The following is a 22,826-nucleotide window of genomic DNA, read 5'->3' on the forward strand; positions in this document are numbered from 1 at the left end:
CAAGTTCTCGGACCCTAACAAGGGGAGATTCCTAAAAAAAGAGGGGAAGGGGAACAGGCATGAGGAAAACATGGAAGTTGTAGTTGGGTGCCAGTCTTCCTGCTCTGGTCTCAGCAGAAGTTTATTTTATACATTATGAGCAAGCAGTGGGATAACATTAGCAAATGAATTGGGCTGAGAGATCACAATCATCTTTTTTTTTCTAAGAACAGTTTAGGGTTGTATTGACCTTCAGCTGAGATTATAACATATTATTCTTAAAATCAATCTATTAAAGTTAAGACAGGTACATAAATTCATTAGATTTAAGGCTAACATTGCTACATTTACCTCAGTAATGACTGGCCAAAATAAAGTCCCTTAAATCCTAATTACTACTTAATGACCTTCATTCTCATTGAGACATCCTAGAGGGTAAAGTAAAGTAGAGGGCTAGGGTGGAGGCTAGGCTGGAGATGTAAAAGAGGATAAAGTAAGGTGGAGGGCTAGGGTGAAGAAGTTTTCTTGTAGATAAATCACTAAAGGAGGTTTCTCATTTAAGTAAGATAGTAGAGTGATTAAGATTTGGGTTCTCATCTGGGAAAAGAACTCGGTATTTGTAACATGTTCTAGTACTGCCTTGTTTTACAATATTGATTTTGCTATAACAACCAGTTGCTTTTATTAATCAGCCAAATGTAAAATTATTTGACTTCAAGAGGAATATCCTGCCCTGGGGCAGCGCCTGCTTGCCTGGGCCAGGAAGCGTGTTATGAGGCTAAGGCAGCCAGTTGTAAATGGATGGTTGCTCAAAATATTTTTAAATTATTATTATACAAAAAGGGAGGTCATAACATAAGTTAGCATGGCAATTCTAATTTTTCAGAGCATTTTCCTTCCATCTGGAATTTGTCAGTCAATAAAAGTTGCATAGCTTGTGTCACATTTCCCTTGGAAATGTTGATATCCATGAAACTTTTCCACTGAGGTGACTTAATTACTGTCTCATGAAAAACATTTTCTAGAAAAGGCCTCATGCTGGCTATCATATTCTGGTATTCCAAAAGTTGTCCTTCATAAAAAAATTCACATTTCTCAGATCATCCCATTTTCATCTTACAGCTGAATATTTATTTATGGAAGTCTTCAGTCTTTATATACAATTTGTTTTCTAACTCTGGTAAAAAGAGAAATTTAGGATTCCTAAGCAAAAGATCAAAATTGATTCCTACATTGTTCCTAAGCTTATAACTTCTGAATACTTTTATTTGAGCAAGCCTTTCCTGAGTGGAAAGAACTTGACTGTGGGAGAAATTTTAAGTGATCTAGGATGAGTACTTTTTTCAGAATGTTGTCAAAGCCAAATAAGAATACTAGAGAGGGGGCCTTCCCTGGTGGCACAGGTTAAAGCACAGCACTAAGAAGCTAAAGCCACTTCTGAGTTCGATCCCCACCTGCCCCAGAGGTGATCCCACATGGTGAGGCAGACCTCTCATGGCCAGCCCGCTGCTCCCCTCAACAGTGTACTTCGACAATCTGCCAGTTCTGCTCCCCACTCTGTCTCTGGTGAATCCTCTCACTGCCCCTGCACCTCTGGCCTATACCCCCGTTCTATATGGAGAAGAGTGCATACAGCTATTAATCATGACTTCTCTATTTCCCAAGGCCCTTTTGCTAGGAGTGACAGTTTTGGAAAAATCCTGTCTAGCAACAAGTGAAACAGACAGGAATGAACAGCAAGCACAGAACTGAGCAAGTGGAGCAAAGTGCACAACATAAGACAGAATTGCCTTCCCACACTAATCTCTCCCTTCTGCCAGATCAGGAGGATGTGGACTGAGAGGAGCCAGGTGACTATGGGAGGTTTTCTCCCAGAGCAGTGACTACAGCTTTGTTGGGTACAGCTGCAAGGGAAAACATCTGTGACATTAAGTGCTCTTTCCAAGCATACACAAACTTTTTTCCTTCTTTCTTAAAAAGTGGTATTGATGTTTTTTCTAATTATCAATATAACAATGACTCATAGAGAAAGTTGTACAAGTTAATAATACTAAGAACAAGTAATACCCCATCTATCTCTATTTAAAGATAGTCACTATTAAAATTCTGGTGAATGTCTTTCTAGGGCTTTATATGCATATGCATTCAACATGTTTTAAAGAATACTACACAATGTGTCATAAGAATTGCCCTTGGTTACTGAAAGTCTTTATAAATATTCTTAGTGGTTGCATATTTACCCTATGATGAAATTATTCCAGATCCTAAATTCATAGTTCCATTTAATAACTTATTTTGTAAGAAAAATGTATGATCATTTAAGATCCAGACACTTTCCAAATGCTGAATGTGTTGTAATTTAAGTAACCGATCTCTAGTGGCTGGTCATTCAATCCGTTTCTTACTTTATTTATTTAGGATCTAGGTCAGAAATTAAATCAGAAGTCAACTTGAAGAAGGCTGGGAATACAGAGAGAAGAATTTGGACTGAAGAGATGAGATGAGGAAGAGGGTACATGACAGCTGCCTTCCTACCACCAAGGCAAAGGATATTTGCTGCAAAACCAGGAATTGTTCATGGGCAGAGGAATATTTGGGAGACTGACATGTAACATATCAGTGATTCACTAAGTTCTGCATAATTTTTAGAATTGTCCAATATGCTTTCCTCATTCCTGGGTACTGACTAGATGTGATCTATTTCTAATAAGAATTATCAGGAGAACTGGTGGTGGGAAGCCCATGGAGATTACAACTGAGATGAATGTGTTAAAAAAAAAAATTACTAGTACTAGTGACTGTTGAGCTGGGAAAAGAAAGTGCTATCTTTGGGAGAAATGTGAGGGTAGGTATAGTTATCTTAGCCCTTACTAAAAGTCTTAAGGTTGAACTCAAGTCAGGATGAATATGTAGTCTATTTTCAGAACCATCCCCATGGGACAGACCTTTCTGGAGCATTTGTCCTTTCTCCATATGCTTCGTTTTGATGGCAAGGCAGGGAGGCAATAGCCACACCTATGCTGAAATACCTTCTCTTGCCTCTGTAGAGGCAAGTTCTCGAAACAGCACCTGAGCTATTCCTGTACTTGTTTAGAGGCCTTCTAATATGTTCTGGCCTTTATTGCTATCATTCAACAGCTAAGATATCCTGAAGGATAAATGGGAGACTGTGACACATGAAGCCTACAGGAAATTATCTAATACTGAAGTAGTATACAGTAGAATATTATTTGGTTTTAAAGGAACAAAACACTAATACAGGCTAGATATGAATGAAACTTAAAAAATATGTGAAAGAGACCAGCCATATAAGGTCACTTATTGTACTGGATCCAGTTATATAAAATTCCCAGAAGACGCAAATCAATAAGATAAAAAAAATAAATAAAGATTACTGATTTCCAGGGTTGGCAAGGAGGAGGAAAGGGGAGGGTATGCCAATGGTCCAGGATATTTTTGGGGGATGATAGCAATGCACTGGAGTTAGATAGCAGTGATAGATGCACACGCTATGAATGTACTAAAAACCACTGGCTTGTACACTTTAAAACTGGCATTTATGCTACATGACCTATACCCCAATAAAGCTGTTACTAAAGAAAAGATTGGGGTGAAACTTGAACCGATACTGTTCTTTTTCCATCTACAAAATTTGTCTGCCATATACTCATATAACAATTATAACAATACACTATCATATACAATGAATTTTTCTCTTTAATTTAGCTTTTTGTTTTTTTTTGCTTAAGACCTACAAAAGGAGAATCATGCTTATTGCTTTAAACCCAGAAGAAGTAAGATTCCTTGAAGACTCTAAGTGTTACTTCCTCAATTTCTTAAAATCAGATCAGTTTTAATGCTGACTTTGCTGAAATTATTTTAAATACTTGAAGAAAGAATTTGGTAGTTGTCATGTGATGAAAGAATTCACGTCCTTGGGAAATGACAGGCAGTTATAATAGCTAGTTGTAATCCAACTATTGACGGCTACTAAAAAGCCTAAAAGCATCTGTAAGAGTATGTTGTGAAGTCTTCCTTCATAAGATTTTGCAACTTATTGGACATGGAGGACTACATCAAGGGAAGGAGATAAAGATGCTGGAGAATTTCAAGCACTGATGCAAGTGCCACCACAGGTAGGCTGAATTGAGGTGCTAACAAAATACCATGTAGAAGCCTAGCATTTCTCGAGCTGCAAGGGGCCTCATGGGTTATCTAGTGATTTTCACTTTTATTTCAGATGAGAAATCTCAGGCTTAGTAGAGGAAGTTATTTGCCCAAAATGTTGGACATGTAGATCAGGAAGAAAGTGGACAAGAGAGAAACTGGTGCTAAAAATACTTGGAGATCAATTGAAGAGTAGGGATAGGTGAAGTTATGTGAGAGGATTTCAGGAGTCATAAGGATGAAATCAAAGACTGCAAGATAGATCAATGAGGGAGGTCAGGTTATCCCTGGCTAAGCTTTGAGAGTGGTGCTCCTTTCATGGAATTATGGACTGAAGACGTGTGTTGTCAGAAGTTGTGCTAGGGAGACAATGGTGGATAAAACAGGCTCCCTGCCCTCTTGGGGCCAACAGCCTAGTGAGACAGATAGGCAGGCAATTCCAGGGCTGTATGAAAAATGCTGCGAGTTAGGATAACATGGTATTCTGGGAGCAAACAAGTCACCCAGCATTTCAAAAAGGCCCAGAAACTAGGTTTACTCAGAATTGAATAGGCCTGCAGGAAAAACAGAACATTGAGAATATACTGGGTCCTCCCTGGTGGCGCAACGGGTTGGAATGCAGCACTGCCAGCTAGCCACAGACACTGCAGTGCGGGTTCAATCCCCTGCCCCGGAGGTAATCCACATGGCGTAGAAGACCTTTCCTGGCCCACCTGCTGCTCCACTCAGCAGTGTCCTTCATCTATCTGCCTGTTCTGTTTCCCACTCTGACTCTAGTGAATCCTCTCACCACCCCTGCACCTCTGGCCTGTACCCCAGTTCTGTATGCAGAAATAAAAAAAAAAATCTTAAAAAAAAAAAAGAAGAAGAAGAATATACTATGAAAACAAATCCTGAGCTATACTAACAAATGCACCAAACTCTGGAGGAAAAGTTATGATGTTAATTTAATACTTTGCAATGAGGGCTCTCTTCCTAGCAACCAGATCATTGAAGCTCAGTCTTCCGGGTAACCCCTTCCCCATGTCAAGTTTCACAAGAAGGAGAAGGTTGCTTGGTAACTTCAGAAGCTGGAAGAGGTGAATAGAGTTGAAGAATATTTCATTAAAATTCATGAAATTACTTTTTTTCAGTAGGTTTTACTTTCCTAGGGACCAGAATATTCTCATTCCATCCTTAGAGAGAGCTGGATAAATAGATCCTGGTAGTCTGTACACTCTGACTTCTTTATAAAAACTTTATTTTGATGACCACACAGCTATAAATGCACTTTTTAAATACTTAACTTCTTTTTTACTAGGTAACTCATTCACTTATGACCATAATGGCAATAGGATATATAATGGAAAATCTCCCTCTTTCCACTGTGCCCAAGTCACCCCTGGGGACCCCACAACTCCTAAGTGCCTTGTGTGTCCTTCCAGAGATAGTTTATTAATGTGGTCCAAACATTACTTTCAAAAACTTGCCCTTCCTTTTATTACATTCTAGTCAAACAAATCACTGTGTCTGAACTTAACTTTTCTGACTTGAGAGTTATATTATACACTAAAGGTAACAATTGTCTATTAGAATGGGTGACTTTTGCATATAGCTAAGCCCATCCATTGTGTGTGAGTGTGTGTGTGTGTTTGTGTGTTATCAGTTTCACAGAGTATGCTTACCTCTAAGTTCTAGGAAAACATGATTGCTTCCTAAGCAGATTCTGATATCAACGATGACAGTGAATTCTTGCAATGGGTTCTCTTCATTGTTTGTTGTGTTGACATCATTGACTTTACTAGCTTTTTTGTTTCATCTTAATCTCAGGACTCAAAAAAATCTCTATTTCATTGGTGGGAACCAGGAAGAGTTGGATGTATCACCACGGCAATATAGTGATGAAAGAAAAACTAAAAGGCAGAATAGTTTGCGAAGTTTTTGATGCATTTTCTAGTTCTTGTTCTTTACCCCTACTCTACCCTAAATTATACCTCTAGATTACTCTACAAGAGTATAGTAGGTCCTACAATAAGTTTCATTCAATATCATTTTATTACAACACTGATGAGAAATTAACAATCCCAGCAGACATTGAATGAAACCTGTTACTTGAAGAACTGCTTTCCTTCACTTAAAGTTTTAGTTCCCAAGAACCTATTCACAATTACATGCAAAGTTTATAACTATTAATTATGAGATCCTCAAGATCCCAAAAATTACTAGTCTGACCAAAGTTTTGGTGTTAACTAACATATTGTCAGTAAGGGAGAAGTAAAAATTACAGTGTATTTCATTTTTCAAAAAGTAACAACCAAAGACCAAGAATTTGCCTGTTTAGCACCACTGATACTTTGCGAAGTTGACGCAGTATCAGGCAAACTGTATGGAAGAATGTGGTTTCAGTGGATAAGGTTAATCTTAAGATTGTTGCAGATTTTTTTCTTCAAGAGACTAAATGGATAGAAGGAAGTATGAAAAGAAGGAAGAAGGGGTGGTGAGGAAAATGCTTTGATTTGCTTTTATAGCACGACACACAACCTGTATTCCAAAAGATGAGTATGTTCTGCATCTATAATAATTTTCCTTTATAGAAAACTTAATGAGGAGAAAGGAAGAATGTCTGCTTCACTTGCAGGCACTCCCAAACTCTTCCACACCCAAAATTAAAAGTGTCTTTAGTGAGTGACATGAGGATGTCCTCAGATAACAGAGAGAAACAGTGTAGAGTAATGTCAAGCCTTGTATATGTACTTACCATGCTATTAAATTCTATTTGGACATCCTAAGTCAATATACTGAGAGAATAAGACTTTCAAGGTGTTGTATTCAATATTGGGAGAAGGCTGTTTATAAATTTTGAAAAATGTTAAGAGTTTTCCCAGTTTCCGGCCACACAGCAAGTTAGTAGCAGAGTTAAAATAGGAAGCTTGACCTACTCTTTTCACAATAATATTACATTTAGATATCTCCTTATTTTTGGAGCTGAAAAGCTATCATCTCATATAGTTTTTAGAGCCATACCAAATTCTGCAAGTACAGTCTCTCCTTTTGGTTCCCTCAACAACTGTGTGTGAAGGACAATAAGCTAAATGCAATTGTTTCCTCTTTGGGGGTAGAAGATTGCAATTCAAGACTCCTACTAGCCTAAAACTGAGTCAAGAATAAAAAGCCAGTTTTCCCCCTGTCCACTGCATCCTGCTTATCTGGTACTTTCTTTCAGTTAACTCTGGAAAACAAGTTTGATAAACCAAAATGGAAAATCCAGCTTATTAAAACTAGCTACATATTTTCTAAGTACAATAATGAAATAATAAAGTCTCTCTGCCTTTCTGCTAGCAGTGTAAAGAACTCAGTGTAAACTGAGTTCTCTAATTTCAGGCAGTTCTACAGCAATTAAGACATTGCACTGTTAAGAAGCTACTTTTCTAATTATTTGTATCTGATTCAAATTGAAACAAAAATTTAAATACATAAAACAGAAGAGAAAAATCTATCTGCCTTACTTCTGCCCCCACATTTATCTCCATTTTCATGAGTTGAGTTTCTCAAGCCAGAAGCACATGGCCAGGGTATTTGAAAGGGCCAGTATTCCAAAGAACACTTAATAGTAAGGGCTGTAAGGTGGAAAGCCCAGCACTCCGGGGAGCAGATGGCCTGAGTTCCACTTAGCTCCCTATACTATTAATGCTGGGTTAATGCTGGTTTTGCTCTAAGAAAGCACCTACTCTTTAGAGTTGGGGGGGGGGGGGGAGGGGGTGGAAGGGGCCGGATCGGTGCACCTACATGCTTTTAGACGTATAACTGTACCATACTTTACATATTTAAATCTGTAAATTACATTTGAAACAACATATGTATATACTATTAAGATTACAAGTTGGGTTCTCTCCCCTGAGGCACTGCTGGGTTTTGTTCCTCAGACTCCAGCCAGCTTAAGCAGAGTGCATCAGAAGTCAGCCTGTGGACAGGCTAAAAAAGGGCAACGTCGAGACTTGACCCTGCTTTCCCCGACAGTTCCTAATTCGGGGTGGCCCTCTGCACTGGCCCAGCCACCTGTTTCCGGCAGCCAATGGGGCGCTGGAGTGGGGAGGAGCTGACCAAGTGCGAGAGAGGAGGAGCAGCAAGGAAGAGGGTGGGGGTGGAGGTTGGAGTTGGGGGGGGGGGCCAGGGCGGGGCGAGGCTACAAAAGGCCGTGGGCTGCGCGTCCCCACACCGCGCTCCCGGCGCGCTCTCAGGAGGTTCTCACGCGCTTGGCCGAGCGCCGGAACATTCCGCTCTTGGACCAGCGGGCGCGGAGCGATGCTGCGGGTGCGGTGTCTGCGCGGCGGGAGCCGAGGCGCCGAGGCGGTGCACTACATCGGGTCTCGGGTGCGTGCTAGCCCCCGCCTGGTGCGGCTGCCGCGTGCTTTCCCCTGCTTTCCCTCCCTTCCCTGCCCTAGAGTTGCAGGACAAAGACCTTTCTGATATTCCTTGGAAGCTCGGCTTCAAGAGCCTTTGCTGGCAGCCGAGAGCTTGGTGGTGTCCCCAGAAAGGGGTGCATGCGTTAGGGCCCCACCCCATGGGCACAGTTGCTCTCTGCGGGTCTGGGGCGGCGTTGGCGGTCAGCACTGTAAGTGCTGTCCTCCCCAGCTGTATCTTCTTTGCTTTACCGAGTTTCGATTCCAGGGTGAGGTGGTGTGGACAACGAGTGACCACTCCTAGTGGCGTTAGTGTGTTGTAGTGCCCTGAATGGGTATAGCGTTAGGAAGCTTTGGGGGAAATACCTGCAGGGCTGATGGACAGATGGGGAGGCAAAGTGGGATTCCAGGAACGGAGATGAGCAAGCAGGCCCTCTTTAAGTATAATATGGAGTCTTGGGTCACGAGAAGAGCTGGAGCAAGTTCATTCCGTACTGAGTTTCTGCCTGGTCCCACCCTTGCTTCTCTGGTATGTAAGCATGTGCCTGCAGACCCTCCTAGGTCCTAGAACAAGAATAGAAGGGTAGTTTGGCTCCTCTTGGCAACCGGTTCCAGCACAGCTGTCACCTTCTTGCTTTGGTTCTCAGCCTGGCTCCTATCCACCATCCTCCCTACCCTTGTAACAGAGTAGGGTGAATATTTGGGTGGTTTAGGTTTGCCCAGTGAGTAAGGGACTTACCCTGCTCTAGGTTTTTATAGATGTTGCATTTTCAAAAGATATTTTTAAAGTTCTTAAACCTTCTATTTGTTTAAATTTGTGCCAGGATTAATCTTTATCTTGGCTAGGTGTTATGGACCATCTGGAAAACAGGAGAGAGCACTTTGTCACTCTTGGAGTTGAAGTGGGAAACAATGTGAAGTGTGTATCTGGAGTGAAAATTTTTTACATTGAAGCTGACTATCCTGAAAAATAAGATCGTTTACAGTTTCTATATTTTCATTTGGGAAGAAAAAACCCTAATAGCGGTCAACTTTGATAACTTTGATACTAAGAGAGGCTTTCTCCCCAGGCAGGACTTTGTAGGGAGGCCTGGGGCAACTTCTCTTGATTTTCTGGGAAGAGAATGACCTATCATCTGCAGAAAAGTTTTTTTTTTTTATTTTATAACAGTTTATTTTACATTTTTACATTTTTTTTCCATCTCAGTTGTAGTCCCCAAGGGTTTTCCATCACCAAGTCACCCGTGTGCCATCCAGAAAAGTTTTTTAAAGTTTGACTGCAGAACAAAATTCTGAGTTATAAATGGGGTTGTAATTTGTTGGGGACAAATCTTCTGAGCAGTTTTTTAAAAACTGTGTTAATTAACATAATAGATAAAAGGATGTCTAATAAACAAGGTAAAACTCACCTGTAACCCCACAACCCACTATGTACTAACTCTCTGCAAACGAATTTTAAATGCCTGACTTTGTTGTCCTAAGTTTTCATCCCACCTCTATGTCTTCCAACCCCCGCCCCCCAAAAGTACTGTAAGTTCTACACAATAAATAATCTTTTCTTTGTCCTTGGAAGCTTGGAAGAATCCTCACAGGCTGGGTGCAGCGAACTTTCCAGAGCACCCAGGCAGCTGCGGCTTCCTCCCAGAACTCCTGTGCAGCTGACGACAAGGCCACTGAGCCTCTACCCAAGGCCTGCCCTGTCTCTTCTTACAACGAATGGGACCCCTTAGAGGAAGTGATAGTGGGCAGAGCAGAAAATGCCTGTGTTCCACCATTCACGGTGGAGGTGAAGGTAAAGTGGGGGTATTCTCAGGTCTGAAGTGGATTCATGCTTCACTTTCTGCAGTCTGGCTTCTGCTCTCACTCAGCTCTATTATTATTCTCCCTTTAGTTTCCTCTGGACCTCACAGATCTGGCATTTGATAATAAGTTATCTTACTTGAAAACTCTGCCGTATTTGACACTACACAAATGATAACTTTCCTTTGGATTATGAGAGACCTTTTCTGGGGATACTAGTTCTTTCACTATTTCTTACATCTTCTTTCACTGTCCATTGTGTTGGGGTTGAACAGAATTTCACTTTGGCCCTCTTCTTTTAGCTGTTCTCACAGTTTTAGCTCTCACCTCCACTATGGTCCAGATTCCTGTCCTGAACTCTCTCCAGATCAGCGTTTAACTTCTTACTGGATATTGTCCTCAAATTTGGTGCATCTTGTGTTTCCGTTGCCAGCTACTCTGCTAAACTGGATCTTCTTTCCTTCCTTTTAGTTTTTGGCATTCCTATTTACTTAAGATAAAACACCAAAGATTGAGCAAATCTTGTGTTAAAATGAAGTTTGCATTCATCCCTCTGCTGCTGTCTTAGGTCAGGATCTCATCTACTACCTGTATTATTGCAGTTAACTCCTAATTGGTCTCCCCATTTACACTCTTCTTTCCAAACCACTTTCCAGTTTCTATAAGAGTGAATTTTTTTTAAGCTGAAATGTGATCTTATCATCAGCCTGCTCTAATATACTTTCATTCTACTGTGTCTCCCACTGCTTGGTACTCTTGGTATTCAAGAGCCTTCACAATCTGGCTCATGTCTGCCTTTCTAGGACTTCCCATTTCAGTCATGCTCATCTTAAAAATACATGTTAGTATGGCAGGTTAGCAAATGTTCATTCTTGTTTGGGTCCCTCTCATCTCTACTATTTCACTGGTGTTTAGCAGACTTTATAAGATAATCATATAAGCAACCAAATTAGACTGTTCCCTGTTCCCCAAACAAGCCTCATGCCTGTGTTCTCACCTAGGTCTCTTCCTGCACCCCTCTTGTATGCAGTTTAAACCTACTCCTCTTACTACCACCGAGCTCCAATGGCACCTCCGGAAAGCCTTAAGAATTTCTCTCACAACAAGTAATGTCACCCTTTTTGAAACTCTTAATGTTTTTTCATGTATAATATTCTTACAGCCAGGCCTCTGTGGGCTAGTATTCTATATGCATACTGTATCCATATCATCCCATATCAAAAGGAGTGCCTTACACATACAGACACAGCCTGAGCTGCATTGTAATAGGTTACAACTATATTCTTCAAGTTATTTAAATTCCTCCTGAGTATTTATATTTTTATTTATAATGTAGATTGAATAAGTTCTGTTATATCATTGTCATCATTATGAGAAATGCTGTCTACCTTGAATCAGGGCTTTGGAGATATCAGCATAAAAGATGTTCATAGAAATGAAGAATGATACTAAATATCTTATGCATACCAACCAATTGGCAAGAGAGTTAAATTGAAGTGTCAGGAAAGCTTAAGAAGTGCTGGCGAGTTAGGAAGTAATCTCAAAAAAAAAAAAAAAAAGATTCTTCAGTTAGAACTTCAAAATAGGGGGGAAGGGAAAGAAATAACAACTTCTAGTCCTTCTAGTCCATGGAATTACAACCAAGATGAAAAAATGCACACAATGAAGAATGATGTAAAAATAAAGAAATATATTTAAATTTTAAAAAAGAAATAACTTCCAGTTCTACAACTGCCTTTGTTTCATATTTTTGAAATTTTGATGGCATGTTATTTACCTTCCACATGTTTTTAAAAAGGCATGATCTTTTAAAGTCTTTGTTTTCTAAAGATACCTCATCTCTAACCATTTTAATTGGGTGAAATTAAATTTCAAGTTAAGGCAGTAGTTTATCCTCCTACTTTTCATTAAAAACACTGACTTTTATACCTGTGATCTTATGAAATCAGAATTCTCAAGACATTACTTTGAGTAACTGTCACTTGATTTATGACTTTAGACTTTGTTATTTCATGGGCTGGTATAATGTATGGCAGGCTGAAGTCAGGAGACCAGGATTAAATTAGGTATTTGATAAAAGCTTGATAGCTAGTTTCAGTTCATCAGATGTCTGACCTTATGCAAGATTCCACAAATTCCTGGGCTTTAGAAAATGAAGATATTGAAAGGTTTGTTATCTACTTCATAAGATAAAATATGAAGGTAAAAGGTTACATGTTAAATAATTTAAACAACAAACCACAACTCATAGTTGTGTGGGTCCACTTTCCCAATTACATCACAACATTATATTGAAGGGTCTAATAGTTGTAGGTATTAGTAGCATTAACAATATTGATTTCATTAATTTGTCTGACTATTTCTGCATTATGTCACATCCTAAACTAAGTACTGAGGGAGAAAAAGTATATTTAAGATATACATGGTCCCTAGAAAACAAGGCCTTAGTTTCTAGTGGAGGAAAATGGTACAGAAATATTCAGTTTCAGAACAATGAAAGATAACTTAATATAGTAAGCTATTTATAGGAAATTAGAGTGAACACAAACCATGTTAGAAGATATAAGTGCTAGAGGAATTTTATGGGATGAGTAATAGTTGTAAGGACACATAATTTTTAAATGCTGTATGATTTTTTATTCTGCAAAATGTAGTGAATACTTTCATCAGATATGTACTTTTTGTTTTGCTTTTGTCTTTTTATTTAAAATAAAATAATGCCCAAGATAAAGGACCTCTTGTAAAAATAGTCAGTCAAGGTTAATGCAATATAAGTTTGCAGCTGGATAAATAAGAAGTTTCTATAAATAAGAGTTTCTGTTGAGATTCCCTAGTCTTCTAAAAACACTATTTAATAGCTCCTCCTGAAGGATTTTAGACTTTGAAAGACTATAAAGTTTCTAGGGATGCTCCAACTCTAACAGATTATTAAAAATAGCATATGCTAAGCACTTAATGTAGTTGCAGACAGTAAATGATTGCTAACTCATTTATCAGGGTAATAAAGGAAGTGTAAATAATTTCCAATTATCTCTTGGAAAGTATAATGTGCCCTGATCATTTGGACTTTGTCCAACCTCAACAGAGTATAAACTCTACACTTGTTCAAACAACTTTTTGCTCCCAGGAAAGTTTACTTTATATTATCAGGCAAGCTTCATGTTGCACAAATACACAGAATACCTTGGAATGCATCCAGAAAGATCAAAATGACTATGCATCTGCTTGTAACCCGGTGTTAAATTTTCAAAGCCTTCTTGTCTCTTAGTGGATTGTGAGGGATGTGCCTGGCATGAGAAGAAGAAAGTGGTGAATGGATGAGTAGTGCCAGGAAGTGTCTGACAGGAATATAAAGAGTCATTATTTTCTTCTCTTTCTGATTGCTGTTGCAGGACTTCCTAGGAGTAGAAAACAGTGGAATGCATCTGTTTGGTTTTGTTTTTTAGATGAAATGAATTATCTTTAAAAATATTCAAATGTGTAATACTGCTAACTAAAAATTGAGCCCTTTGTTTGCCTGTAGATCTTCCATAATAAAGCAACTAATAGTACAGATAGGGAGTCAGCAAACTTTTTCTGTATACGGCCAGATATTTCAGACTTTGTATACCATAGGTCTCAACGCTCCGCATTGTAGTGCAAAAGCAACCATCGACAATTCAAATAGATGTGGTCCCATAAAACTTTTATTTACAAAAACAGTTTGGGGGCCAGATTGGCCCATGTACTTTAGTTTGTAAACCAAAGTTTTAGAGCTTCACTGGCATCCTTCGTGTTCGCTAAACTCCTGTTTTTCATATTCTTATCCCTAATTAAGCAGGCTCAGTTCCAGTTAGCTACTGAATTGACAAGAGAGAGGCCTGCTTTTCTGTTTTATATCATCAGAGTGAGGTACAAATGTAAGTAGAGACAGAAAATCTGGAGAAGACATTGTCTTTGATATTAAAGAAGAGGCAGCTAGTCCCATTACTGAGTTTTCGCCTTCTGAGTTTCTCTCCTTTCTTCTTTCACTTACTATCTGAAATTGATTTGGAATGAATCTTCTTATCTGATCAGAACCTGTAGTTGGCCAGTTAATCAATGATATAATGAAAATGTTTTTAAATGTCTGCTTTAAATGTTTTTTTAGCTTAAATATATAAATATACATTGCTTTGCCAATCTTTTGATGAAGGTTCAAGGGTTTATTTTTATTTTGTTTGTTTTTTTAGTATTTGAGTCTTCTGCTTGGACTTCTGCTTCATCTCTCTTGATTCTTAGATGCTTATGAGTACATCCATATGCATCATATACATTTCCCAATGTATTTCTTTAAGTCGACTAAGAACTTTAGCATATGAAAATGAAGAATTCTAATTTTCACCCTTCAATTAAGTTATTTTATAACAGTCATTTTTAGCAAATTGAACATTCAACTGTTTGCCATTCACTTGTCTTGTAAAATACATATAATCTGCAAATACTTTCTAAATGTTAAACTTTTCTCTGTCTACTAAAAAACTGTGTATTCATTTACCTGATCACTTTCTTCTATGACAAAACTTGAAGCAGTATGAGAGCTTGTCTGGATTGGGGAGGGAGAGTTGTGGTTATAAGACACGTTGCCAGAGAAGGGTGGGAAGCACAAAGGCCAACCTGGACCACCAACCCTGCTCAGTGCTGGGAATATCACGGGGTAAGATGCATGCTCATAGTCTCACTTCCCCCGTGTTATACAAATCAGTTCACTGCCTATGATTCTATCACGTGTTGTATGTTTTTCCTATAACTATTTTGTATTTCTTCTGCTTCTAGGCCAACACATATGAAAAGTATTGGCCGTTTTACCAAAAACATGGAGGCCATTATTTTCCCAAAGATCACCTGAAAAAGGCTGTTGCTGAAATTGAAGAAATGTGCAATATTTTAAAAATGGAAGGAGTGACAGTGAGGAGACCTGATCCCATTGACTGGACATTTAAGTATAAAACTCCTGATTTTGAGTCTACGGGTAAGCAATGATCAGATAAACAGCTAGTACCTTAACTTTTGATTTTCTTTAATGTGTAAGGAGGTAAGCTGGGTGATTTCTCAGCTCTATTTCTTTCCTTTAACAGTCTTTCAAAACTTCAAAGATTATTTGGAAACAGTTTGGTTCTTTTTGACATGATTAATGTGTAAACATTGTTCATTTGCTTGAAAATTGTTCAAGCACAGTTTTCAGTGCTTCTAAACCTTGTGGACATTTCCTTATATTAGAACAGTGGATTTCATTTGATTTTCCTTAGGAGCAGAAGAGGGGAACAGAAACATTCCCATTTTATTATTAATTGACATTGCTGCAATATTGATTTTGTGCCTGAGTTTAATTTTATTGTTCTAGAAGTGCTACCTGGCCCAATTTATAACTTGTGATACTGATACTCTCTGAAGAACTCTATTTCTGTTTTCAAGGAAGGAGCTTACTAAAGGTGAAAACCTGGCGGCTCAAAACTGTATTGCTCCTTTTTTGTTGTTGTTTTTGCTCCATCATCACTATACAGAATTAATGTTGATTCCATTTTAATAGGTATCATTCCATATTTTTCCCTTTGCATACAATTAAATTTATACACATACATAGAGATTGTATGTATTTTTTAACCAAAAAAATAGTAATCATATACTGATAATATTTCCAAGGCTTCTCACTGAGGTTTCTGTGGAAATTTTTGGGTCTGACAGGTTTATATGGGGCAATGCCTCGAGACATCCTGATAGTTGTAGGGAATGAGATTATCGAGGCTCCCATGGCATGGCGCGCTCGTTTCTTTGAGTACCGTGCATATCGATCCATTATCAAAGATTATTTCCACCGTGGAGCCAAGTGGACAACTGCTCCTAAGCCCACAATGGCTGATGAGCTTTATGACCAGGTAAGTTTCTAATTATAAGTAACTTTATAATTGTAAAGCTACTTTCTTTATTAGTAGCTTTCTAAATAAAGGTGGAGATAGTCTATGATACTTTGTATTTGTTACATATTCAGAAACTGAGGATATACCTACTTTTAAGAAAACTATTGTTTTATGATTAAAATAAGAGTAAAATTGTGGTTAATAAAATAATAAGAGTTAACATTTACTTGATGCGACCTTGTGCCAGGTGTTGAGCTAGGTGCTTTCTTTATATCCTCAGTGTTGTTTTTTCCTCACAACAACCCCGTGAGACAGCAGTATCATTTTATTACAGGGAGAAAAACTTACCTAAGGCATATAGCTCTTCCTTGATGGAGACAGAAAAGTATCAGGAAAATTGCTACCATGCCTAATATTAGAAATATTTATTTATTGTCGGTTTAGTTAACATAAGTCTACTCTTTGCATGTCTTAGTCTAAAACAAGGGTAGTAGTATTTTGAGAAATGATGGTATTGAAATAATTTTCTTTGCAATGAATTTCCTTACCACCACCAGTACATTGTGTATGCCCATTTTTTATTTTTCCAATTAGGATTACCCCATCCATTCTGTAGAAGATAGGCACAAATTGGCTGCTCAGGGAAAATTTGTGACGACTGAGTTTGAGCCATGCTTTGATGCTGCTGACTTTATTCGAGCTGGAAGAGATATTTTTGCACAGAGAAGCCAGGTTTGATAAAAGCTGCTTTTGAAATGTCACATTCTGTTATTTTTTAAATATCCCAATTAAAATATTTTCATTCTACATATTTCTAGTTTTCTAAAATAGAGCCAAATCTTTATAGATTTGTGTCTTCCTTCTACTTGTAGGTTACAAACTACCTGGGCATTGAATGGATGCGTAGACATCTTGCTCCAGACTACAGAGTGCATATCATCTCCTTTAAAGATCCCAACCCAATGCATATTGATGCCACCTTCAACATCATTGGACCTGGTCTTGTTCTTTCCAATCCTGATCGACCTTGTCATCAGGTAATAGAGTTCTTAGTATTCTCTTAAAACAACTGAAATAATTGCCACTTATATTTTAAGTACTTCCATGGTTCCTATTGATCCTAAATGGTTCAAAATGGCAAATTCAAGCAGTGTTCAGAATTATTACAATCAAACATTGGATTGCTTATTTATAAGATGCCCAACATTTGCAAATATACATTAAAGCTTTGGGAATTAGATGGACTTTGACTTTGACTGCTTCCCACTATTAAAGCCTCAATTGTGTGCATATATGCCTGTTTTTATCAAAGTGGTATTATCTTATCACTTGAGGCTCCACATTAGCTAAATTGCAAATAAGATGAACCCTGCATGTGTAGGGCAATGCCACTGTGCAGTGGTATCTCCTTCCTTCTCTAAAGGGGTCAGGCCTCCTTTGAACAGCCCTTTTTTGCAGGAAGGAACAGAGCTGATTCACTATAGCTTGTCGGTCTCCCTCACCTGCAACATCTATTTCTGCCCACTGCCCCTACTTCCAGTTGGGCAGTGAGTATTTTATGTTAATTCCTGGGCTCCAGTATACTTTCTAAAAAGCTCTGTTCGGCCATGGCACTATTCCTTTCTATCCCATATAACAGATCCAATGACCAAGATGAATTACTTATGTTATTTTATACAATGTATTGATATACTAAGTAGGTATATGAACACAGAGTCATTAAATACTCATCAGTTGTTAGCACAATTATGGTTCTTTGGGATATAACATTTGCCAGTACACTATAGTTATGGATACAAAGTGATGGGTAGTAAAGTTGATGGGCTATTAGTTTAACATAGTCGCATTTTTATTTTCTTATAAATAAATAGTTAGGAAATATTTTAATTTTCTTTAATGAGAACTTCTCAAAGAAAATTACCTTTGGTGTTTTAAAATATTGGAAACCTGAGAAAAGCATATTTTAAAAAGTTTTAACATTTATTCCTTTTTAACTTTAAGTAATCTTGAGTATTTTATATATTTTTCTAATTAGAATTTAGATTAAATCATCTATTTTGAAATTTTAATTTTTTTAAAAAATTTTACGGCCCTCCCTGGTGGTGCAGCTGCTTAAAGCACTGCACTAAGAAGCTTAAGCCACTTCCGCATGAGTTCTATCCCCGTCTGCCAGGGAGGAGATCCACATGGCGTGGCAGACCTCTCCTGACCCACCCGCTGCTCCCCTCAGCAGTGTACTTAGTCGATCTGCCTGTTCTGCTCCCCACTCTGTCCCTGGTGAATCCTCTCACCCTCCGCATCTCTGGCCTGTACCCCAGTTCTATATGAATAAATAAATAAATCTTTAAAAAAAGTTTTTAGCAGTTCAGAAGACAGCTTCTCACAAAGAATTATTAATCATGAGGGATATGAGATACCAAGAATACTAACTCTAATACTTGTAGATTTAACCTTTTTTGAGCTTTTGTTTTGCTTTGTTTTGGTCATGCAGATTGATCTCTTCAAGAAAGCAGGATGGACCATAGTTACTCCTCCAATACCAGTCATCCCAGATGGTATGTTTTCTTTTAGTACTCACAGACTAAAATGATTATTTCAATCAATAATAACCTTTCACCTATAAACAGCCACCCAAATATTAATTTGGATATAAGTAATTTAGATATAATGTGTCCCAGTTAGGAATAATCTAGTGCTTGGGACTGTACTAGAATAAGGCTAAGCTTGTGTTTGCATCCTACATAGCAAATAAAAATGAGAAGATGGGAAAAAATCAGTATAAAGGGACAGGAAATAAGGTGAAATCCAGTAGTGCAATGAATATAGACTGATTTATAATATATACAAATAAGTCTTTTTAAGATTAAAATAAAGTTCTACAAGGAAAGTGAACCACTGAAAGAACTGAGCTGTGACTTCATCATAGGTATTTCTGTACTTTCAGTCCTTGCTTGAAACAAAATTGATAGCAGACATGATTTAATGGTTGTTGCTATTTTTAGATCACCCACTCTGGATGTCATCCAAATGGCTTTCTATGAATGTCTTAATGCTAGATGAAAAGCGTGTTATGGTGGATGCCAATGAAGTCCCAATTCAAAAGATGTTTGAAAAGCTGGGTATGTACAATTACTGAAACACGTTGTTATACATGAAAATGTTAAATGAGAAGAAACTGAAGAATTAATGTGTAGTTCTCATGAATAATTTATCTAATTCAATTTCTATTCCTTTCTGAGATACCAAGCTATTACTGATATTTTATAATGGGTAATATTTACATTTCCAACAGTCATAATCTCAAAAGGTTGGGGATGCATCCAGTCTTCTTAGACACCCCCTTTAGCAATAAGTTTATCAATCTTCTGTGACTTACCTATCTCCTGGTGCCCGTGTGTGAACTACCCTTTTGGACATGAACAGAAGTTTTTAGCCTTTCCCCAAGTGAAATTATTGAAGGTCTTTTAAAGGTAACTTAATTGTCATTATATATTTTAAAGGACTTAACAAAGGTATAGATAAGAGAAGTGACAAATGCTATGTACAGTCAACAGTGTCATGCTGGGTTGTTAGTTATTCAATATTGAACTACAAGGCAGAACTGTATTTCACTTGGGTAGGTGTTTGCTTATCCTGATGTTAAAACTTTAGACCAGTTACTTTAATACTGAGGTACGTATTGAAAGAAAAAAATTTTCACATGGCTTTTATAGTCAACAGTAGTTATATTTATCACCCTTAAATGCTAACTATCAAATAAATCCAGGCATTATACTTGTTTCAATTGAATCATACTTTGACTTACGTGTTATATTCTGGATGTACTAAGAAGAAGAAATTATTTGCCCTTTGACACATTCCTCTTTAATTTAGAGTGAGTTTTAAAGGATTGGACTATCAGCTTTAAAATGAGCCCAATTTTATTTCTAATACTATCTTACTTTTTTTTTTCTGGCTTCTGTTAAATACTAATCCAATTCCTGGAGTTAATGTTCCTTGACTGTTAATATTTTATTGTTTCTCAACTTCAAATGTCATTACCAAATTTCTGATTTATAATTTTATTTTTAATAATAGTCTTTTTAGACACAGGGAATTTCTCAAACAACTAATTCCCCCTGATTCAGAGTAATAGGACTACAACCATCTGACTAAGATAGATAAGTCTTTCTACCAGGAAACATATCTCATGTCTAAAAGTCCACTCTTTACCCCAAGCCCATCCCTTACCTGTGTCCTAACTCTACTCCTACTCTTTAAAGCTCTGCTTATTCTCACCTTCTCAGGAAGGTTTGCTGCTTCCCACTCCTTTGACCATACCTGTGGATCCTATAGTGACTGTCGCTGACCTTCCCCTCAAAATCATGAGCTCCTTTTTCTTTCTAAAACCCCACTGTGCCAAACAGTAAACTCTTCCTAATACCACTGGTGGATTGGACTGTGCATATAACCGTCACATTAGGACAAATGGTGCCTGATTAAACTAGCGGTCCGTGTAGCCTTGGTAGCTGTATAACTACATAACCCAGCTATTAAAATACACGTTATATGGCCCTCCCTGGTGGCGCAGCAGGTTATAGCACAGCACAAAGAAGCTTAAGCCACTTCTGCATGAGTTCGATCCCTGCCTGCCCCGGAGGAGATCCACATGGTGAGGCAGACCTCTCCTGACCCGCCCACTACTCCCCTCAGCAGTGTACTTCATCGATCTGCCTGTTCTGTGCCCCACTCTGTCTCTGGTGAACCCTCTTAACCCTCCACACCTCTGGCCTGTACCCCAGTTCTGTACGAATAAATAAATCGTTAAAAAAAAAAACAAAAAAACATGTTATGTTCCATTGTTTCCTAAGGGTGATCTAGTAAAGTGAATCCTAATAAATAAACTGCTTATACATGAGTAGGTAAAGTCAACTTTTTAGTTTGGCTAAATTATACTTTTCAACTACATTGACAATGTTAAAATTTAAAAGTCTGACAAAATAGTTACAGTAAAATTCTCAAAGGACCTGAAATGTTAGTTTTTGATCATTTTTGAACATTTGGCAGAAATATCTGTTCATCTAATCTATTGGCTTGTGACTAATCAGTAGCACAAAATAGAGTTCAGTCAGATAAAATGTAATCAGCCAACATAAAGCTAAAGGGGTTGGGTTAGATTTAAGGATTAGAACTGCAGGATTCCTGCCCATCTTTAGATTGACTTTCTGTAGAAGAATTTTCTTGTGAGTTCATCTAACTGACTACTTCTCTCTTTCAATGCAGGTATCAGTACCATTAAAGTTAACATTCGCAATGCCAACTCCCTGGGAGGAGGTTTCCACTGCTGGACCTGTGATGTCCGGCGCCGAGGCACTCTACAGTCCTACTTTGATTGACCAGGCCTGCTGGGGCTTGTGGCTTGGCCTCAGATAAATCTAGGAAGTTTAGGGACAGGTTCATTCTCTCGCTTTAAAACATGCATGAACTGTAGTGCTTTAAACAATCATATCCTTAACAGGGGTCTTAAGCCTGGTTTATTTTTATTACTTTTCTTTGATATGAGGAAAATAACGTGTGCTAGGTCTTACTCTATACTCCTAAATTTATTTACTATTTGGCTTCAGCTGTAGAATTTGGTGAATATATTTACGAAAACAGAAATTAGTCTTTTATATAACTTGGCCGCTAATATTTAACCATCTACCTCTGTTTTTAATTTTCTTTCCAAACGGCAGCTTGAAATGTTGGCCCTAATCTTCATTTTTTCCCTGTTTACTGGACTTGTGAATGTTGTATCATTTCTTTTTTCTGAATGAGAAGACTTAGAACATATACAGATCTTGAGTAGTACCAGCTAATTGTCTTTTTTTTTTCTAAGAAAAAATTTTGGTAATTTTTAATTTTTTTGTTTTATGAAAATAACCTAGCCTATGCAAAACTTTAAGTGAATTTTGCTTGAATGTTTTTAATATTCTCATCTGAACATTTAGTGATATTTGCCACTAAAAACTTTTTCACACAGTTTACACTAGTTCAACTGATATATTTTAATCTCGCTTCTTTTTCCAAAAGTTCACAGAAATATTTAGTCCAATGGAGAAAACCATCAGTTCCATCCCTAAATTTTTATGTTCATTATCAGATAGATACATTGCATCATTGGTAATCTAAATATCTGTTTACAGATAATGCAAATTATTTAAAATGCAAACTTTAAAAGGATTTTAAAAAACTAATGGAGATATAGACTACATGCAGTGAGAAATAATCTTAATGTTCAATACATGTATTTTTATTCTAATAAACTTTTGTGTTACAGAATGGATTTTATCAGAGTTTGGCATCAGTTGACTTATGTTAAGTATAAGTAAGTAAATTATAGGAATATAGTGCTTGGGACAGAATTTTAATGCTCCAAAATAACCAAAATATTTATCCCTAGTAGATAAAAGCTTAAATTTAATATTTGCATTTATAAATGTGTAGCAGTTAAAGTTTATTTAATTGATTCACTCACTCAGTAATATCTTCTAAATATAAGAGATTAATTCCAGGCCCCCAAAAAGAAAGTCTCTGTTTCTAAGATGAAAAATGTTTTAACTCATGAAAAATATAAGGGGTGGGTGAGTAGAGGGAGATGAACAAT

At 37.6% G+C, this 22,826-nt stretch overlaps 1 protein-coding gene across 1 annotated transcript; it reads left to right on the forward strand.

The window, feature by feature from the left end:
• The first annotated feature begins 8,323 nt into the window (after window positions 1-8,323).
• GATM (glycine amidinotransferase (L-arginine:glycine amidinotransferase)) lies at window positions 8,324-22,508 on the forward strand. Its single transcript, XM_004687839.2, has 9 exons — window positions 8,324-8,496; window positions 10,099-10,317; window positions 15,120-15,315; window positions 16,029-16,219; window positions 16,796-16,933; window positions 17,074-17,238; window positions 18,693-18,756; window positions 19,204-19,320; window positions 21,464-22,508. Exons 1-9 carry the CDS (start codon window positions 8,428-8,430, stop codon window positions 21,574-21,576), a joined length of 1,272 nt encoding a protein of 423 aa, XP_004687896.1. The 5' UTR covers window positions 8,324-8,427; the 3' UTR covers window positions 21,577-22,508.
• Window positions 22,509-22,826: the final 318 nt, after the last annotated feature.

This window comes from Condylura cristata, unplaced genomic scaffold (genome assembly GCF_000260355.1).
Source record: "Condylura cristata isolate star-nosed mole 26May11 unplaced genomic scaffold, ConCri1.0 scaffold00023, whole genome shotgun sequence".
Taxonomy (NCBI): domain Eukaryota; kingdom Metazoa; phylum Chordata; class Mammalia; order Eulipotyphla; family Talpidae; genus Condylura; species Condylura cristata.

What these genes read in the sequence shown, in the direction of transcription:
- GATM (XM_004687839.2), top strand. Translation starts at nt 8,428, where the DNA reads ATGCTGCGGGTGCGGTGTCTGCGCGGCGGGAGCCGAGGCGCCGAGGCG. An exon ending in CTGATGAGCTTTATGACCAG is followed by an intron (nt 16,220 to 16,795) that starts GTAAGTTTCTAA and finishes TTTTCCAATTAG; the next exon opens with GATTACCCCATCCATTCTGT. An exon ending in AATACCAGTCATCCCAGATG is followed by an intron (nt 18,757 to 19,203) that starts GTATGTTTTCTT and finishes TGCTATTTTTAG; the next exon opens with ATCACCCACTCTGGATGTCA.